Source organism: Aricia agestis, chromosome 6 (assembly GCF_905147365.1).
Source record: "Aricia agestis chromosome 6, ilAriAges1.1, whole genome shotgun sequence".
Classification (NCBI taxonomy): domain Eukaryota; kingdom Metazoa; phylum Arthropoda; class Insecta; order Lepidoptera; family Lycaenidae; genus Aricia; species Aricia agestis.
In genome coordinates this window covers 972,106-984,230 of record NC_056411.1, presented here as the reverse complement: position 1 = coordinate 984,230, position 12,125 = coordinate 972,106, and the positions used below count along the sequence as shown (strand labels likewise).

Genomic DNA, 12,125 nt, shown 5'->3' with positions numbered 1-12,125 from the left:
ACCATACCAACATTTAAATACAAAGTAAATATCGCTTTGGTTTTATCAGCAGTATAAATCATATTAAACCGCTGTTTATTGTATTTATAGGACTGATATATGACTTATTACATGTGGACCAAACGTTGTTTATTGCATATGCTGCTGACCTTACTTCCTTCCGATGTCGACATTGGACTATAATATGGTCATGTACACCATAAGACAAATTGAACCTTAGTCCAACAAGATAGAATTTAAATTTGTTTGTAATGTTCGTCGGGAGCAAGTATTTTTTTACGCCATGTATGGTGTGGTTTCGCATTTCTCGGAAACGACTTCTTGAGACATGTTGTGTATAAAAAATAAAAGTAAATAAAATAAAGGACAAATCAATTGATTCATTAAACGGAGAGAAAACCACATATTATACAGTAGCAATTAATTACTTATTTTAGTTTTCATATTTAGGTTTAGCTCTAATCGACAACCCAAGATAGAATTTCTTGGCGCAAATCTACTAGGAGAACTGACTCTACGTAAAGTAGGAAAGAGCTAAAAAGAAGAAAAGAAGATAATTTCTCTACATGTTCGTCGTCGCTTATTTTGGTCTATTATTAGCCAACGTGTTGTGGTAGCTTAAAACATCTCGTATGTTTATTCGTTGGTAAGAAAACACCAAGAACAATACACAAAGGGAAGCACAATGGATATTGATTACGTGGACATATTTTTTTACGATCCAGCAAAAATAACAATTTTCCTCAAAGTAGGTGCCATAGACGTGTACGTGTAGTTCTGAAAAAGTCTAGTACTATCAGAGAAGTTGATTGATAGGCAGTTGGCGGACCTATGTTATTTAGTCACTTTCTATTAAACCTAGCCACCAGACATTGAATTGACATAGTCCGACCAAATGACGTAGGTCCGTCACCTGCCTATGAATCAATTTCCTCGATGGTACATTACTTGTTATTGTTTACTCAAGTACAGAGGTTTTTGTGCCAAAAATAATAATGAAACATCTTAAAACATTTAAGTACTATCGATACATAGTAATAATAATATATACTTAACTAAATGACGCTCGCAACTCTGTTGCGCGAAAATGGCTTTATCGCGCATGAACCGTACATTTTTCCGGGGAAAAAGTATCCTATGTGTACATAGGATACTTTTTATCCCGGAAAATAGAACTGTTACGTTTTCACGCTTAAACCACTAAACCGATTCTGCTGGGTATAGAGATACTTGGACTCCATAATCCATATCAATTAAGTGTATAGCGTATGTGTAATTAAAAAGTGGCAACATCGTAGTGTCATCCCTTTCAAATCAATCTAAGAAAAAAGGGATGACACTACGATGTTGCCACTTTTAAATTTCTTCACTTTCTTGACAGGCTATACCTGGATACCAAATTACAGCAGAATCGATTTATAGTATAACCACTATCTCAATGTCTTTTAAGAGTCATCGTCATTTCCAAATAATAATCGAGACTGTCGAGCATAAAGGTGCCGGTTGGCAGCGGACGACATGAAGCAACCGCAGACGACGTGTCGTCGCGACACTACTCGTTTCTATGTAATTCTATGAAATACCCTGCGCAGCTAGCGAAATGAAGCTAGCGACACATTCATAGAAATACATAGAAACAACATAGAAATGATTACAGCAGACGACGTGTCGCAACGACACGTCGTCTGCTGTAACTTCATGTAGCCGGCTTCCAACTTGTACCTTTAAAAAAAAGTTTCAGATCCGTGATAATGATGATGATAACTACATGTGCACTAATAATTGGAGTCCTTACTCCCTTGTGCAGAACCCAAGGTTCTTCCTGCTGGGTCTAGGTCAGCCTGAGGTAAACCGTAGTTTTCCGATCGCGGTTGACATTTTAACTTTTTAATAAGTCCTTTAAAACTGCAAAGGTTTTATTGTTTAAAGGCCAGGCTTTTTTGAGAAAATGTCAAAACCTTAATTTTTAAAATAGGTCAATTGGCGCAGATCTAGTTAAAGTTAATCTCGGGTTAAATATTAGGTTACTAGATGACGTCCACAACTCTGTTGCGCCAAAAAATAGGTATCGCGCAGGAACCAGGAATGAAAAAGGATAAAAAATGTCCTATGTCCTTTCCCGGACTCAAAGTATCTGCATACCGACTTCAACAAAATTGGTTCAGCTTATATTGCGCTAAATTCTCTTTGAGCTTGCTCGCTTTGAAGAAGTTAATTATTAAAATTTGTATGGCACCGAATCGGAGTCTATTATTATTACGCGTATTGATTTACCACAGCTGAGCGCTGCGTCCATATTGTCATCGTACTTGTTCACAGCGATTAACTAAAGCAATTCTCACTTCATTTGTTTCAGTATATTTTTTTTACATAAGTCAACCGCTTTCGCCTTATATCCTGTTGTAAGTATGTATGTTTTTGTATTGTGGGAGAAATTAATAAAGATTTTTTTAAAGATCCTCACTTAGCACACTGAACGAAGAAGATATTATCTGTTTGTCAATTTTTGCCAATTCACGTGAATCAGTACCTATTTAGTATTCGCGCGGTGCGCCATGGAGGTCAGATGCCAAGATCATGGATGTTATTGCTCTGGTACCTACTACCCACTTCCCCAAAACAATGTGACGTGTTTGTGACGATTGAGTTAAGTCTGAATATGACTTTTTTTAAATAGAGTATTTTGTGTCGACCGTCACTTCATAAAAGTCGTCATTCGGCTAAAAAGATACGACGGTCGATGGATGATCATAGTGATGGTTTGAATTCCAATTTTTTAGTCATTACTAAAACATATAACGATATTTAAAGGAATATGAGAGGCAAATGAAAAAAAACTTTTCTTTATCTCATCTCAAGTAGACACAAAAAGACAAAAACTTAAGACGAATGCCATGGACTCACATAAAATTCAATTTTAATAATAATTATGTTCAATTATTTTTACATAATGTAGGATACTATGTGTGCTGTATAAAATATGGAGTTAATAATATGTTTTTAATTCTATATAATATTAGTTGTTAGTAAAATTTACAAAAAAATGGCAAAAAAATGCCCCGGGTGAGGATCGAACTCACGACCTTAAGATTATGAGACTTACGCGCTGCCTACTGCGCTACCGAGGCTGTTGACGTGGCAATTCAATGTACTCTATAGATAACGTCCAACCGGTTTAGTCAACCTTAACTACAGTTTAAAATAAACTTACAGCCTTTTGTAGATTGTCGGCCATACCACGGAAACCGTAATTTTCAGCAAGAAACGGTATAAAACAAAAAAATACATGTAGATTATCTAATTATCCTTTACGATTTTCATCCATTTAAAGCGCGGCGCGAAGCTTGCGATTTCAGAGTAAAGAGCTAACACACAGACAGACACACTTTCACATAATATTTTCAATATTAGTATGCAATCATTATTATAGGCAGAAAATGAACATTATGTTATGACACTAGAAACTATAACTCCATCTTTTATAGTTGACCCTAAAGCCCTTACGAGTAATAGTCTGTGCAACCAAACGCCGAACCGGACCTAGCACAACAATTTCTCCGCGATGAGAGTGAAAACTCTCTTAATTTACTTGGAGGAAAATTTTAGTTTTTGTCAATATTAAGTATTGATCAAGAACGCGTTACGCGACACGCTGAATGGAAACTGCCTTTAACACATATTATATCACTATTATGAAATTCGAACAAAATAAGTAGTTTTATCAATTTCTTTGTGAGTAAGATGCCAAGTGAGTACTTAAATTTAGTTTAATCTGAACTATAGTTATTGCTCAAAATTTCGCACTACTAAAACATTTCCTGTAGAGTTTCATATAAAACATAGCACAGTATCTAAACATTAACTTTTATATGGTGGTGTTTTTGTTACGTTAAATTGAATATTTGATTCTTGTTCTTAAAAAAAAATCAAAATCTAGACTCGGTAACTGATATCTCCGAAATTGATTTTCACCGGCAAGCATCAACTTCTTAATATTATCAACGAACATTGCGTACCAGAATCTATCGTATTCCTCCCCAAACGGTACACTTCCAGCAATAAGATAGGTACTGAGGAAAGACATTACCTCAATACATAATATTATTGATATTATGCACGTATACAAGGCGTAACAGAACTAATTAGGGTGTACATATGGGTCCCCAGTATAGTTTGCTGTAAAAGTAGCAGCGCTGAAAGACCAAATCTTTTTGTGATTTATATTCTTTGCGCCCTAGAGACAGGAAGTTTCCCATACAAAAGTGAAAAATAAGTTACTCTTTCGGCGCTGCTATTTTCACAGTGAACTCTATACATACACTTAGTTTTGTTACACTTTGTATAATACAGAGGTCAGACTTTTACCTCTGCATTTAGGGAGACAATATATCATACAAGTATAAGTCTGACCAGGTAATGTCAGTTCAGGGCTGTGTCAGTGTGTGAAGGTGGAAGCCCCGTTGTGTAATCCCATTTCACGTACCGCGGTTAGCAGATTTCGTAGCCTCCACTCGTCTCGGTCTGTTGTAGACGTAGAACTGGTATAGAAACAACTGAAGACGTGAGTTGATGAACACGATAACTAACAGTAAAAAAAAGCTTTAGGGCCCGAAAAGTAATTTGAAATTAAAAAACTGTGCATTTTATGCGTAGCCAGGTTCAAATTTTATGGAAAAAAAATGAGTAAATGTCTGTACTTATGTTACAAAATGTTAGTTATCGTGTTCATCCTCTCACGTCTTTAATAATATTTAATGTCGAATTTCAACTCACACCTCCTCCTCCTCGCGTCGTCTTTCTCATTGCTGAGGGTCGTGACTCCCCTTTAGGCGCTTAGTGGTGAGTTGGTGACCATATTACGCCATCTGTGGCGATCCTTGGCAGAATGGAAAGTATCATGAAGGCCGGATCTAGCGTAGTGCGCACAGTTTGGTCAGAACATCTAATAGGGCTGCGGCCTCTTGGGCGGCGACCGTCAACTTTGCCTGTAATCATAGGTCAAATCACACACTGGATAATTTACAAAACTGAGAATCAAAAGTGATAAAATTTGTATAAAATTAACAGAATTACCAAACATTACACTATGATGACGATGTCTACCACTATTTAAGGAGATGAACCGGCGAATAGAATCTATTTTTAAAGAATTGTAAATTTATTTACTTATCTTTATTTATCACAAGGTCATGATATAAAATAGAATCATCCGAAGGAACAAAAATGAACATCGTATGACATAAAGTTCTTAAGAACTGTTTACTAGTTTTACTACTCAACTGCATAGAAACAATCCATAATACTCTACCTCAATGAACTCTATACAGACTACAGTTTACGCAAATTCTGTCCCAAAACTAAACCCGATTACGCGTAATTGTATTACATTGCGCAAGGAAGCCATACTTTCGGAAGTTGGTAACAGTAAGCTTCTTTGTTACCCAACATTAAGGGTAATCCTATTTTAGGGTAACCCCCCTCATTTCTGTCCATTGTCCAACGACTTTAGATTCACCTAATAGGCTATGGAATGAAAATTTGATTCGATTATTTAAGTTGAATAAACTCCAGATATTGATGAATCCAGAATGTTGTATTTTATCCATTATTTAAACACCTAGGTGATAAAACTCGGCCAAGTGTGAGTCGGACTCACGCACGAAGGGTTCCGTACCGGTATAAAGCGAAAGTAGGCAAAAAATTGTGTTTCTTGTATAGGAGCCTCCCTTAAATATTTACTTAATTAAAATTTTATTATTAATTATTAAAGTATAAATATAATTAAGGATTTTGTGAAAAAATCTCAAGAAAAAATTTCAAGTGCCTAGCTGTTACCATTATTGATTACGAGCGAAAAAACGTAAAAAAATCACGTTTGTTGTATGGGAGCCCCCCTTGAATACTAATTTTATCGCGTTTTTAGTATTTGTTGCTATAGTGGCAACACATATACACAATCTGTGAAAAACTCTAGCTATAGCGGTTCTTGAGTTACAGTCTGGAGACAGACAGACCGACGGACAGACGGACAATCGGACAGACATCGAAGTCTCAGTAATACGGTCCCGTTTTACCCTTTGTGTACGGAACCCTATAAATCCGTAGCTGGCATCATAATATACAGTGCAAATGTTTGCCAAAATATCTGGTTGGGGGTTTTAATGAGTGTTAGATTAGCTTTGATCTTTATCTGACACAAAAAAATATTATTGTTAGTAGAGTCATGCAGGTAGAGGCTGAGATTGAGTTGTTACTTAAGTTTCTTACGACTTACGAGTATTATGTTGTCATTTTACTGAGGTGAGAAGCAAGCGTCATCCCAGACAAATTAGTACAACTATACTGTACTTGGCGAAACATGGTGGTAGCGGTCATTGACCCCCTGTCAAAAACTTGTCATTTTCTATATAAACCGCGATTGACAATGAAGTGTCAGATGTTGTCAATCGCGGCTTAGTATAGAAAATGACAAGTTTTTAGTCAATGACCGCTACCGCCATGTTTCCCCGAGTACAGTATAGGAATATCTCACGTTAAATTTTATTGTGTGAAATCACGCTATTGAAGCATAGCAGCTGTCAAACCTAATTTACATTTAAATATCGAATTAGAATAACACTTAAAAGAGATTGTAGAATCATAGAGTGACGACAAATCAAAAGAATCACAGATAGTTTAGGCCATTTAGCCAAGACTTTTTCGTTATCGCTTCGTTAAAGAATCGCCGATCAAAATGTATGGAATTGACATAAGCGTTCGTTAATAATATGTTTGCACTTTGCGTTCCACTCGTCTTATGTCAATTCCATACGTTTTGATTGGCGATTCTATAAAGAAGCGATAAAAAAAATCAGCCAAGTGCGAGTCGGGCTCACGCACGAAGGGTTCCGTACCGTCATAGTCATAGAGCAAAAATAGGCCAAAAATTGAGTTTTTTGTATGGGAGCCCCCCTTAAATTTTCATATTATTTTTGTTAATTATTAAAGTAGACATATTATCTTCAAAATCTTTGTGAAAATATCAAGTGCCTACATGCTGCCATTATTGATATAGAGCAAAAAAAAATTAAGTTTGTTGTATGGGAGCCCCCCTTAAATATTTGATTTATTTTATTTTTAGTATTTGTTGTTATAGCGGCAACAGAAATACGTAATTTGTGAAAATTTTAACTTTCTAGCTATCACCGTTCTTGAGAAACAGCCTGGAGACAGACAGACGGACAGACAGACATCGAAGTCTTAGTAATAGGGTCCCGTTTTTACCCTTTGGGTACGGAACCCTAAAAAGATCTTGGCTCACCCCCAGATCTGTCAAATTTAATTTACATTTAAATATAGAATTAGAAGAACACTTGTAGAATCAACGATTGACGACAAAATCAAAGAATATTATGGTTCAGCTCAGCTGTTTATCGCTAGGGAAATAGTAATTATTAAGTAGTTATAGGCTTTAGAATACTTAGAATGTAGATAATCTAGATATGTGGGAGGGAAGACTGGCAAGTGCGTGCCGACTGCCGTGTGTCCGCATGTCCGAGATGATGCAAGCAAGTGGAAACACCGTTATGTAAATGTTATTGTTTACGTATTGATCTGTATCTGCGTAAAGTGGAAATACAATTGACTATGCTCCTTGCTAATAAAAAGATCCACTGTTATAAAAGACTAGACCTTTTACTGATTCAGTACTTTGTCCTTGTGCGATATGATAGAAAAGCGTTTTGATCAGCAAGGCTTGACATTGTCGAACTATTACATGTGTTATTGCAATAATATTAAATATGTATATTTTTTATTTTTGCAAAAACAAATCACTGGGCTCCAAGGGGTATATTTTCCAAATAAACCTGTAAAATAATTAATACATTAGAACATTGAATTGAGTTAGGGACTTTTATTTTTTTATAATGTTAAGTTTATTATTCATTTGTTTATGTCACTGATGAGTGTTGACTGCTGGTGTTTATAGTCTCTAGACTCTAGCACCTAGGTGTCTAGGTCACCACTCATCGCTGTGCAAACTTGTATAAATAAACATTTTCAAGTGCTTATCATACTGTTTTATGGCAGTGATTTTTAAGCAATGTAAATTTTTTGAAGATAACGTAAAATAAAGACGCCTAGTTTAATCTTTTGTTTCTAGAAAGTTTTTTGCGGGCCAATTAATATCAGCAATATTGACACTAACTAACAATGGTACAATAAAAACACGCCTCGTTCTCGAGTGAACTAATTCCATGCACCGGCATGCAATTTTATCATAAATTAATAATATTTAGCATAGATTCGCCAAATCGCGTGACGGCTGGTATCCATGTACCTTTAACAATGATCGAGCGTGATCTCTCGGATCATTACAATTCGGCCGCTAAACCCGTCCCGTGGGCATCAACCCCTTGACATCTGGAATTCCTATCCTGAATGTCCTTAACGGCCCGCACTCGCAGCCCCCGTACACGCCCGGTGCCCCAGGAACGTCCGGAGAATCCGCGGGCGCGAGCGCGTTAGGTAATTGACGTAAGCGCCCGCAGGTCTGGCGCGGCGGCGCGCGGCGCAATGTCACCGCGTTTCCGACCGCCGGCGCCTTTTACCGCGCATCACTCCGATATTATAAAACGAGCCGAGCGGGGCCGCGCGATCGCAGTTGTACCGCGCTACCGAGCGAGTCGCACGTCCTGTTATGCCCGAGTGGTGACCCACGCGCTCTAGACATGGAGGAGACCCCTCCCGGCCCGGTCGTGCCCGAGGACGAGGGCATCGCCGCCGACCGCCGCCCGTCCACCGACGACCAGGCCGACCTCTCCGACTCCGCCTCCGACGCCGGCTCCGGCGGAGGCAAGGACTCCGGCTGCGAGGTGGCGCCCGACGCGCAGGAGCCGCCCTACACCCCGCCCGACGACGAGCTCGCCGAGCGCATCGTCGCGCAAGTCGAGTTCTACTTCTCCGACGCCAACATCACGAAGGACGCCTTCCTGCTGAAGCACGTGCGCCGGAACAAGGAGGGCTACGTCTCCCTCAAGCTGATATCGAGCTTCAAGCGCGTCAAGCACTTGACGAAGGACTGGCGCGTCGTCGCCGAGGCGCTCAAGCGGTCCACGAAGCTAGAGATCAACGAGCCGGGCACGAAGCTCCGGCGGATCGACCCGCTGCCGGCGTACGACGAGACGACGCCCTCGCGGACGGTGGTCGCCGTGCGGATGCCCATCGAGCGGCCCACGGTGGAGGCGGTGTCGCGCCTGTTCGCCGGCTGCGGGGAGATCGCGCTCGTGCGCGTGCTGCGCCCCGGCAACCCCGTGCCCGCTGACGTGCGCCAGTTCCTCAACAAGAACCCGAGCCTAGTGAACTGTGTGTGCGCGCTGGTCGAGTTCACCGAGTCGGAGGCGGCGCGCGGCGCGCTGCGCCTGCAGAGCTCCGACGAGGAGGGCATGCGGGTGTACGAGCTGAACGGCGTCCCGCGCGAGGCAAAGCGCAAGGTGCCGGTGCGGCGGCCGACGCCGCGCCGCCACGAGTGCGAATACTCGTCCTGCTGCAGCGGCTCTGAGCCCGAGTACGACTACAGGTACGGCGCCCCGTTCTACCGGCGCAGCTCCAGCGGGTACTTCGCGCCGCGCTCGCCCGAGATCCAGACGTGGGTGCCACGGCGCGTGTCCACGTGCAGCCACAGCTCGGACTCGGGCGTGTCGTTCTGCGGGTCTCGGCGCGCGTCGGCGGCGAGCACGGGCAGCGGCGGCAGCGCGGACGGCTGGCTGGCGCGCCGGCTGTCGGGCTGCTCGCTGACGGACGGCTGCGGGCGGCGGCTGTCGTGCGCGCCGCGCCTGGAGCCACGCGCGCCCGCCGGCCCGGACGGCACGCGCGGCTTCCACGCCGCCGCCCGCCAGCGCCGCATCTCGGACCTCGCGCTGTACTCGCGCTAGAAAGCGGCCGCGGAGCGTGATACCTTTCTAATCGCGTTGAGTAACTGCCTTTCACGTTCCGGCCGCCGAGCCGAGGCGACGAGGAAGAGTTTCGTGCTCGCGTGCCAGTTTCGAGTCGGGGGACGTTTCGGGGGAGGTGGCTATGGAGACTTATTTTTACGATTTTTATTGTGATCGAAGTCTAGGCGGGGCCGACGTTTAATTTATACGTTTTTCGATCGTAATTTATTGTAACCTAGGAGTTATTTATTGTATTTATGTGGCGCGCGCTGCGGGGAGTTTTCGTCCGCGATGTTTGAGTTGTGAGCACAAAAAACAAATGCAAAATCGACATTCAGAGAGATCGTAGACTCGGGAGCGGTGGGCGAGGGCGGCGGGGGGCGGCGTTACGCAAGTGTAATTATTGCGGATCCTATGCTCAATGCACTCGCGAGAGTGTTCAATGTAATATGCTAAATTGTTGCCGGTCGTTACTCAAACTAACAGACGCAGCTGTCGTAACCGTTGAATAACTTTATCGGCAGACATTGCGCTCGATTTTGCAAAAATCTTGCCAATGTGTCTCGTATCTTGTAGGAGACATCATTACAAAAGTCAAAATCATAATAGAAATGTAACCTTTAATCCTACATAAATTATAAATAAGATAAATGTACGAACCGAACTAAAATTACAAGGACAAGGCTTCGTACAGTATGATGTAGATTCTGCTGTGCTTTGATTTATCCTTGTCATAATTATTATGTTGTGAATAGTTTGGCTTAATATGCTTTATTTATGTAAAAGTATTATAGCTGGTAAGATTATGCCTTTGGTAATAAAGTAGTGCGTACTACTTGAAATATTTTGATACTGCAATTACTTTTTCACATTGCTTTTTCACTGCTTATATTCATATACCGCTTATACTTAGTTTATTTTTATTTACTTATTTTTTTAAGTTTTTATTTTATAGTTATTGAATTGATTAATATTGTTGGTTAATGATTGAACCGGAAAGTGATGAGTTTGTCTCATGTTCCTCGTCAGACGAATATTTGAGTGATGATACTCTAAACATATCGCTAAGATCTGCATTAAGTACATGTTTAGATACCTCCTTGAAATGTTTCAATGCCATTCACATAAATGCACAAAGTATTCCTGCGCACTACCCCGAACTTCTTACTTCCTTTGAATCCACAAACGCGCATGCTATTCTGGTCTCCGAGTCATGGTTAAAACCTTGTTTACAATCTACAAGTTACTCTTTACCAGGTTTTACACTTATCAGAAATGATCGTGTTGGTAGGGGCGGCGGTGGCGTTGCCATTTATCTCAAATCTAATATTCCTTTTCGTGTAATTAGTGCGTCGCCGCAGCCTGTGCCAGTCGATACGGCTGAACATTTATTTATAGAGGTTGAACTACGTCATACTAAATTAATTCTTGGGGTTTTCTATAGTCCATCACTGCTTATTAATTATTTTTCGTCTTTTGAATCCCTTTTGGAAAGTTTATCTTCGCTTTATGATCACACCATAATAATGGGCGACTTCAATACGTGTTTGATAAAAAGTGATATCAGAGCCAAAAAGCTACGATCAGTCGTTGAATCGTGTGATCTTAACCTGTTACCTCTTAATGCAACACATAATATGCCTCAATGCAGCCCTTCTTTACTAGATTTAATTATTGTTTCCTCTGAAAATCTGGTTACGAAATATGGTCAACTTTCATCTCATTCTTTTTCTTACCATGATCTCTTATACTTGTCGTATAACTTAAAGCCACCAAAATTGAAACCTAAGGTTGTTATGCAGCGTAATTTTAAAAGTATGGACACAGAAGCTTTAAAGGCTGACGCGAAAGACATTGACTGGTCCGATTTGTGCATGGCGTCTTCTGTGGATGCTAAAGTTGAAATACTGACGCGAAATCTAATTTCTCTCTATGACAAGCATGCACCTGTTAGACCCATTAAACTAAAACACCTTCCTAATCCTTGGCTAACCGATGACATAAAGGCTATGATAAAAAAGAAGACTCGTGCAAAACTTACGCTAAAGTTCAATCCCTCCGCTGCAAACATTGAAAGATACAAGAATTTACGTAACCAGTGTAACAGATTATGTAGAGACGCACAAAGACGACATATTCATTCATCTGTCGAGAATGGGGACGCCAGTAAGGTCTGGAAATTTTTGAATTCGATGGGAGTTGGTAAAAAAC

At 40.9% G+C, this 12,125-nt stretch overlaps 1 protein-coding gene and 1 non-coding gene across 2 annotated transcripts; one reads left to right on the top strand and one right to left on the bottom strand.

Moving 5' to 3' along the window:
• Window positions 1-3,055: 3,055 nt before the first annotated feature.
• On the bottom strand, window positions 3,056-3,128 carry Trnam-cau. The gene has a single exon. It is a non-coding gene; the product is annotated as a tRNA-Met (tRNA).
• A 5,485-nt stretch (window positions 3,129-8,613) lies between these two features.
• On the top strand, window positions 8,614-10,605 carry LOC121727571 (la-related protein 6). Its single transcript, XM_042115476.1, has one exon. It carries the CDS (start codon window positions 8,712-8,714, stop codon window positions 9,912-9,914), a length of 1,203 nt encoding a protein of 400 aa, XP_041971410.1. The 5' UTR covers window positions 8,614-8,711; the 3' UTR covers window positions 9,915-10,605.
• The last annotated feature ends 1,520 nt before the right edge of the window (window positions 10,606-12,125 follow it).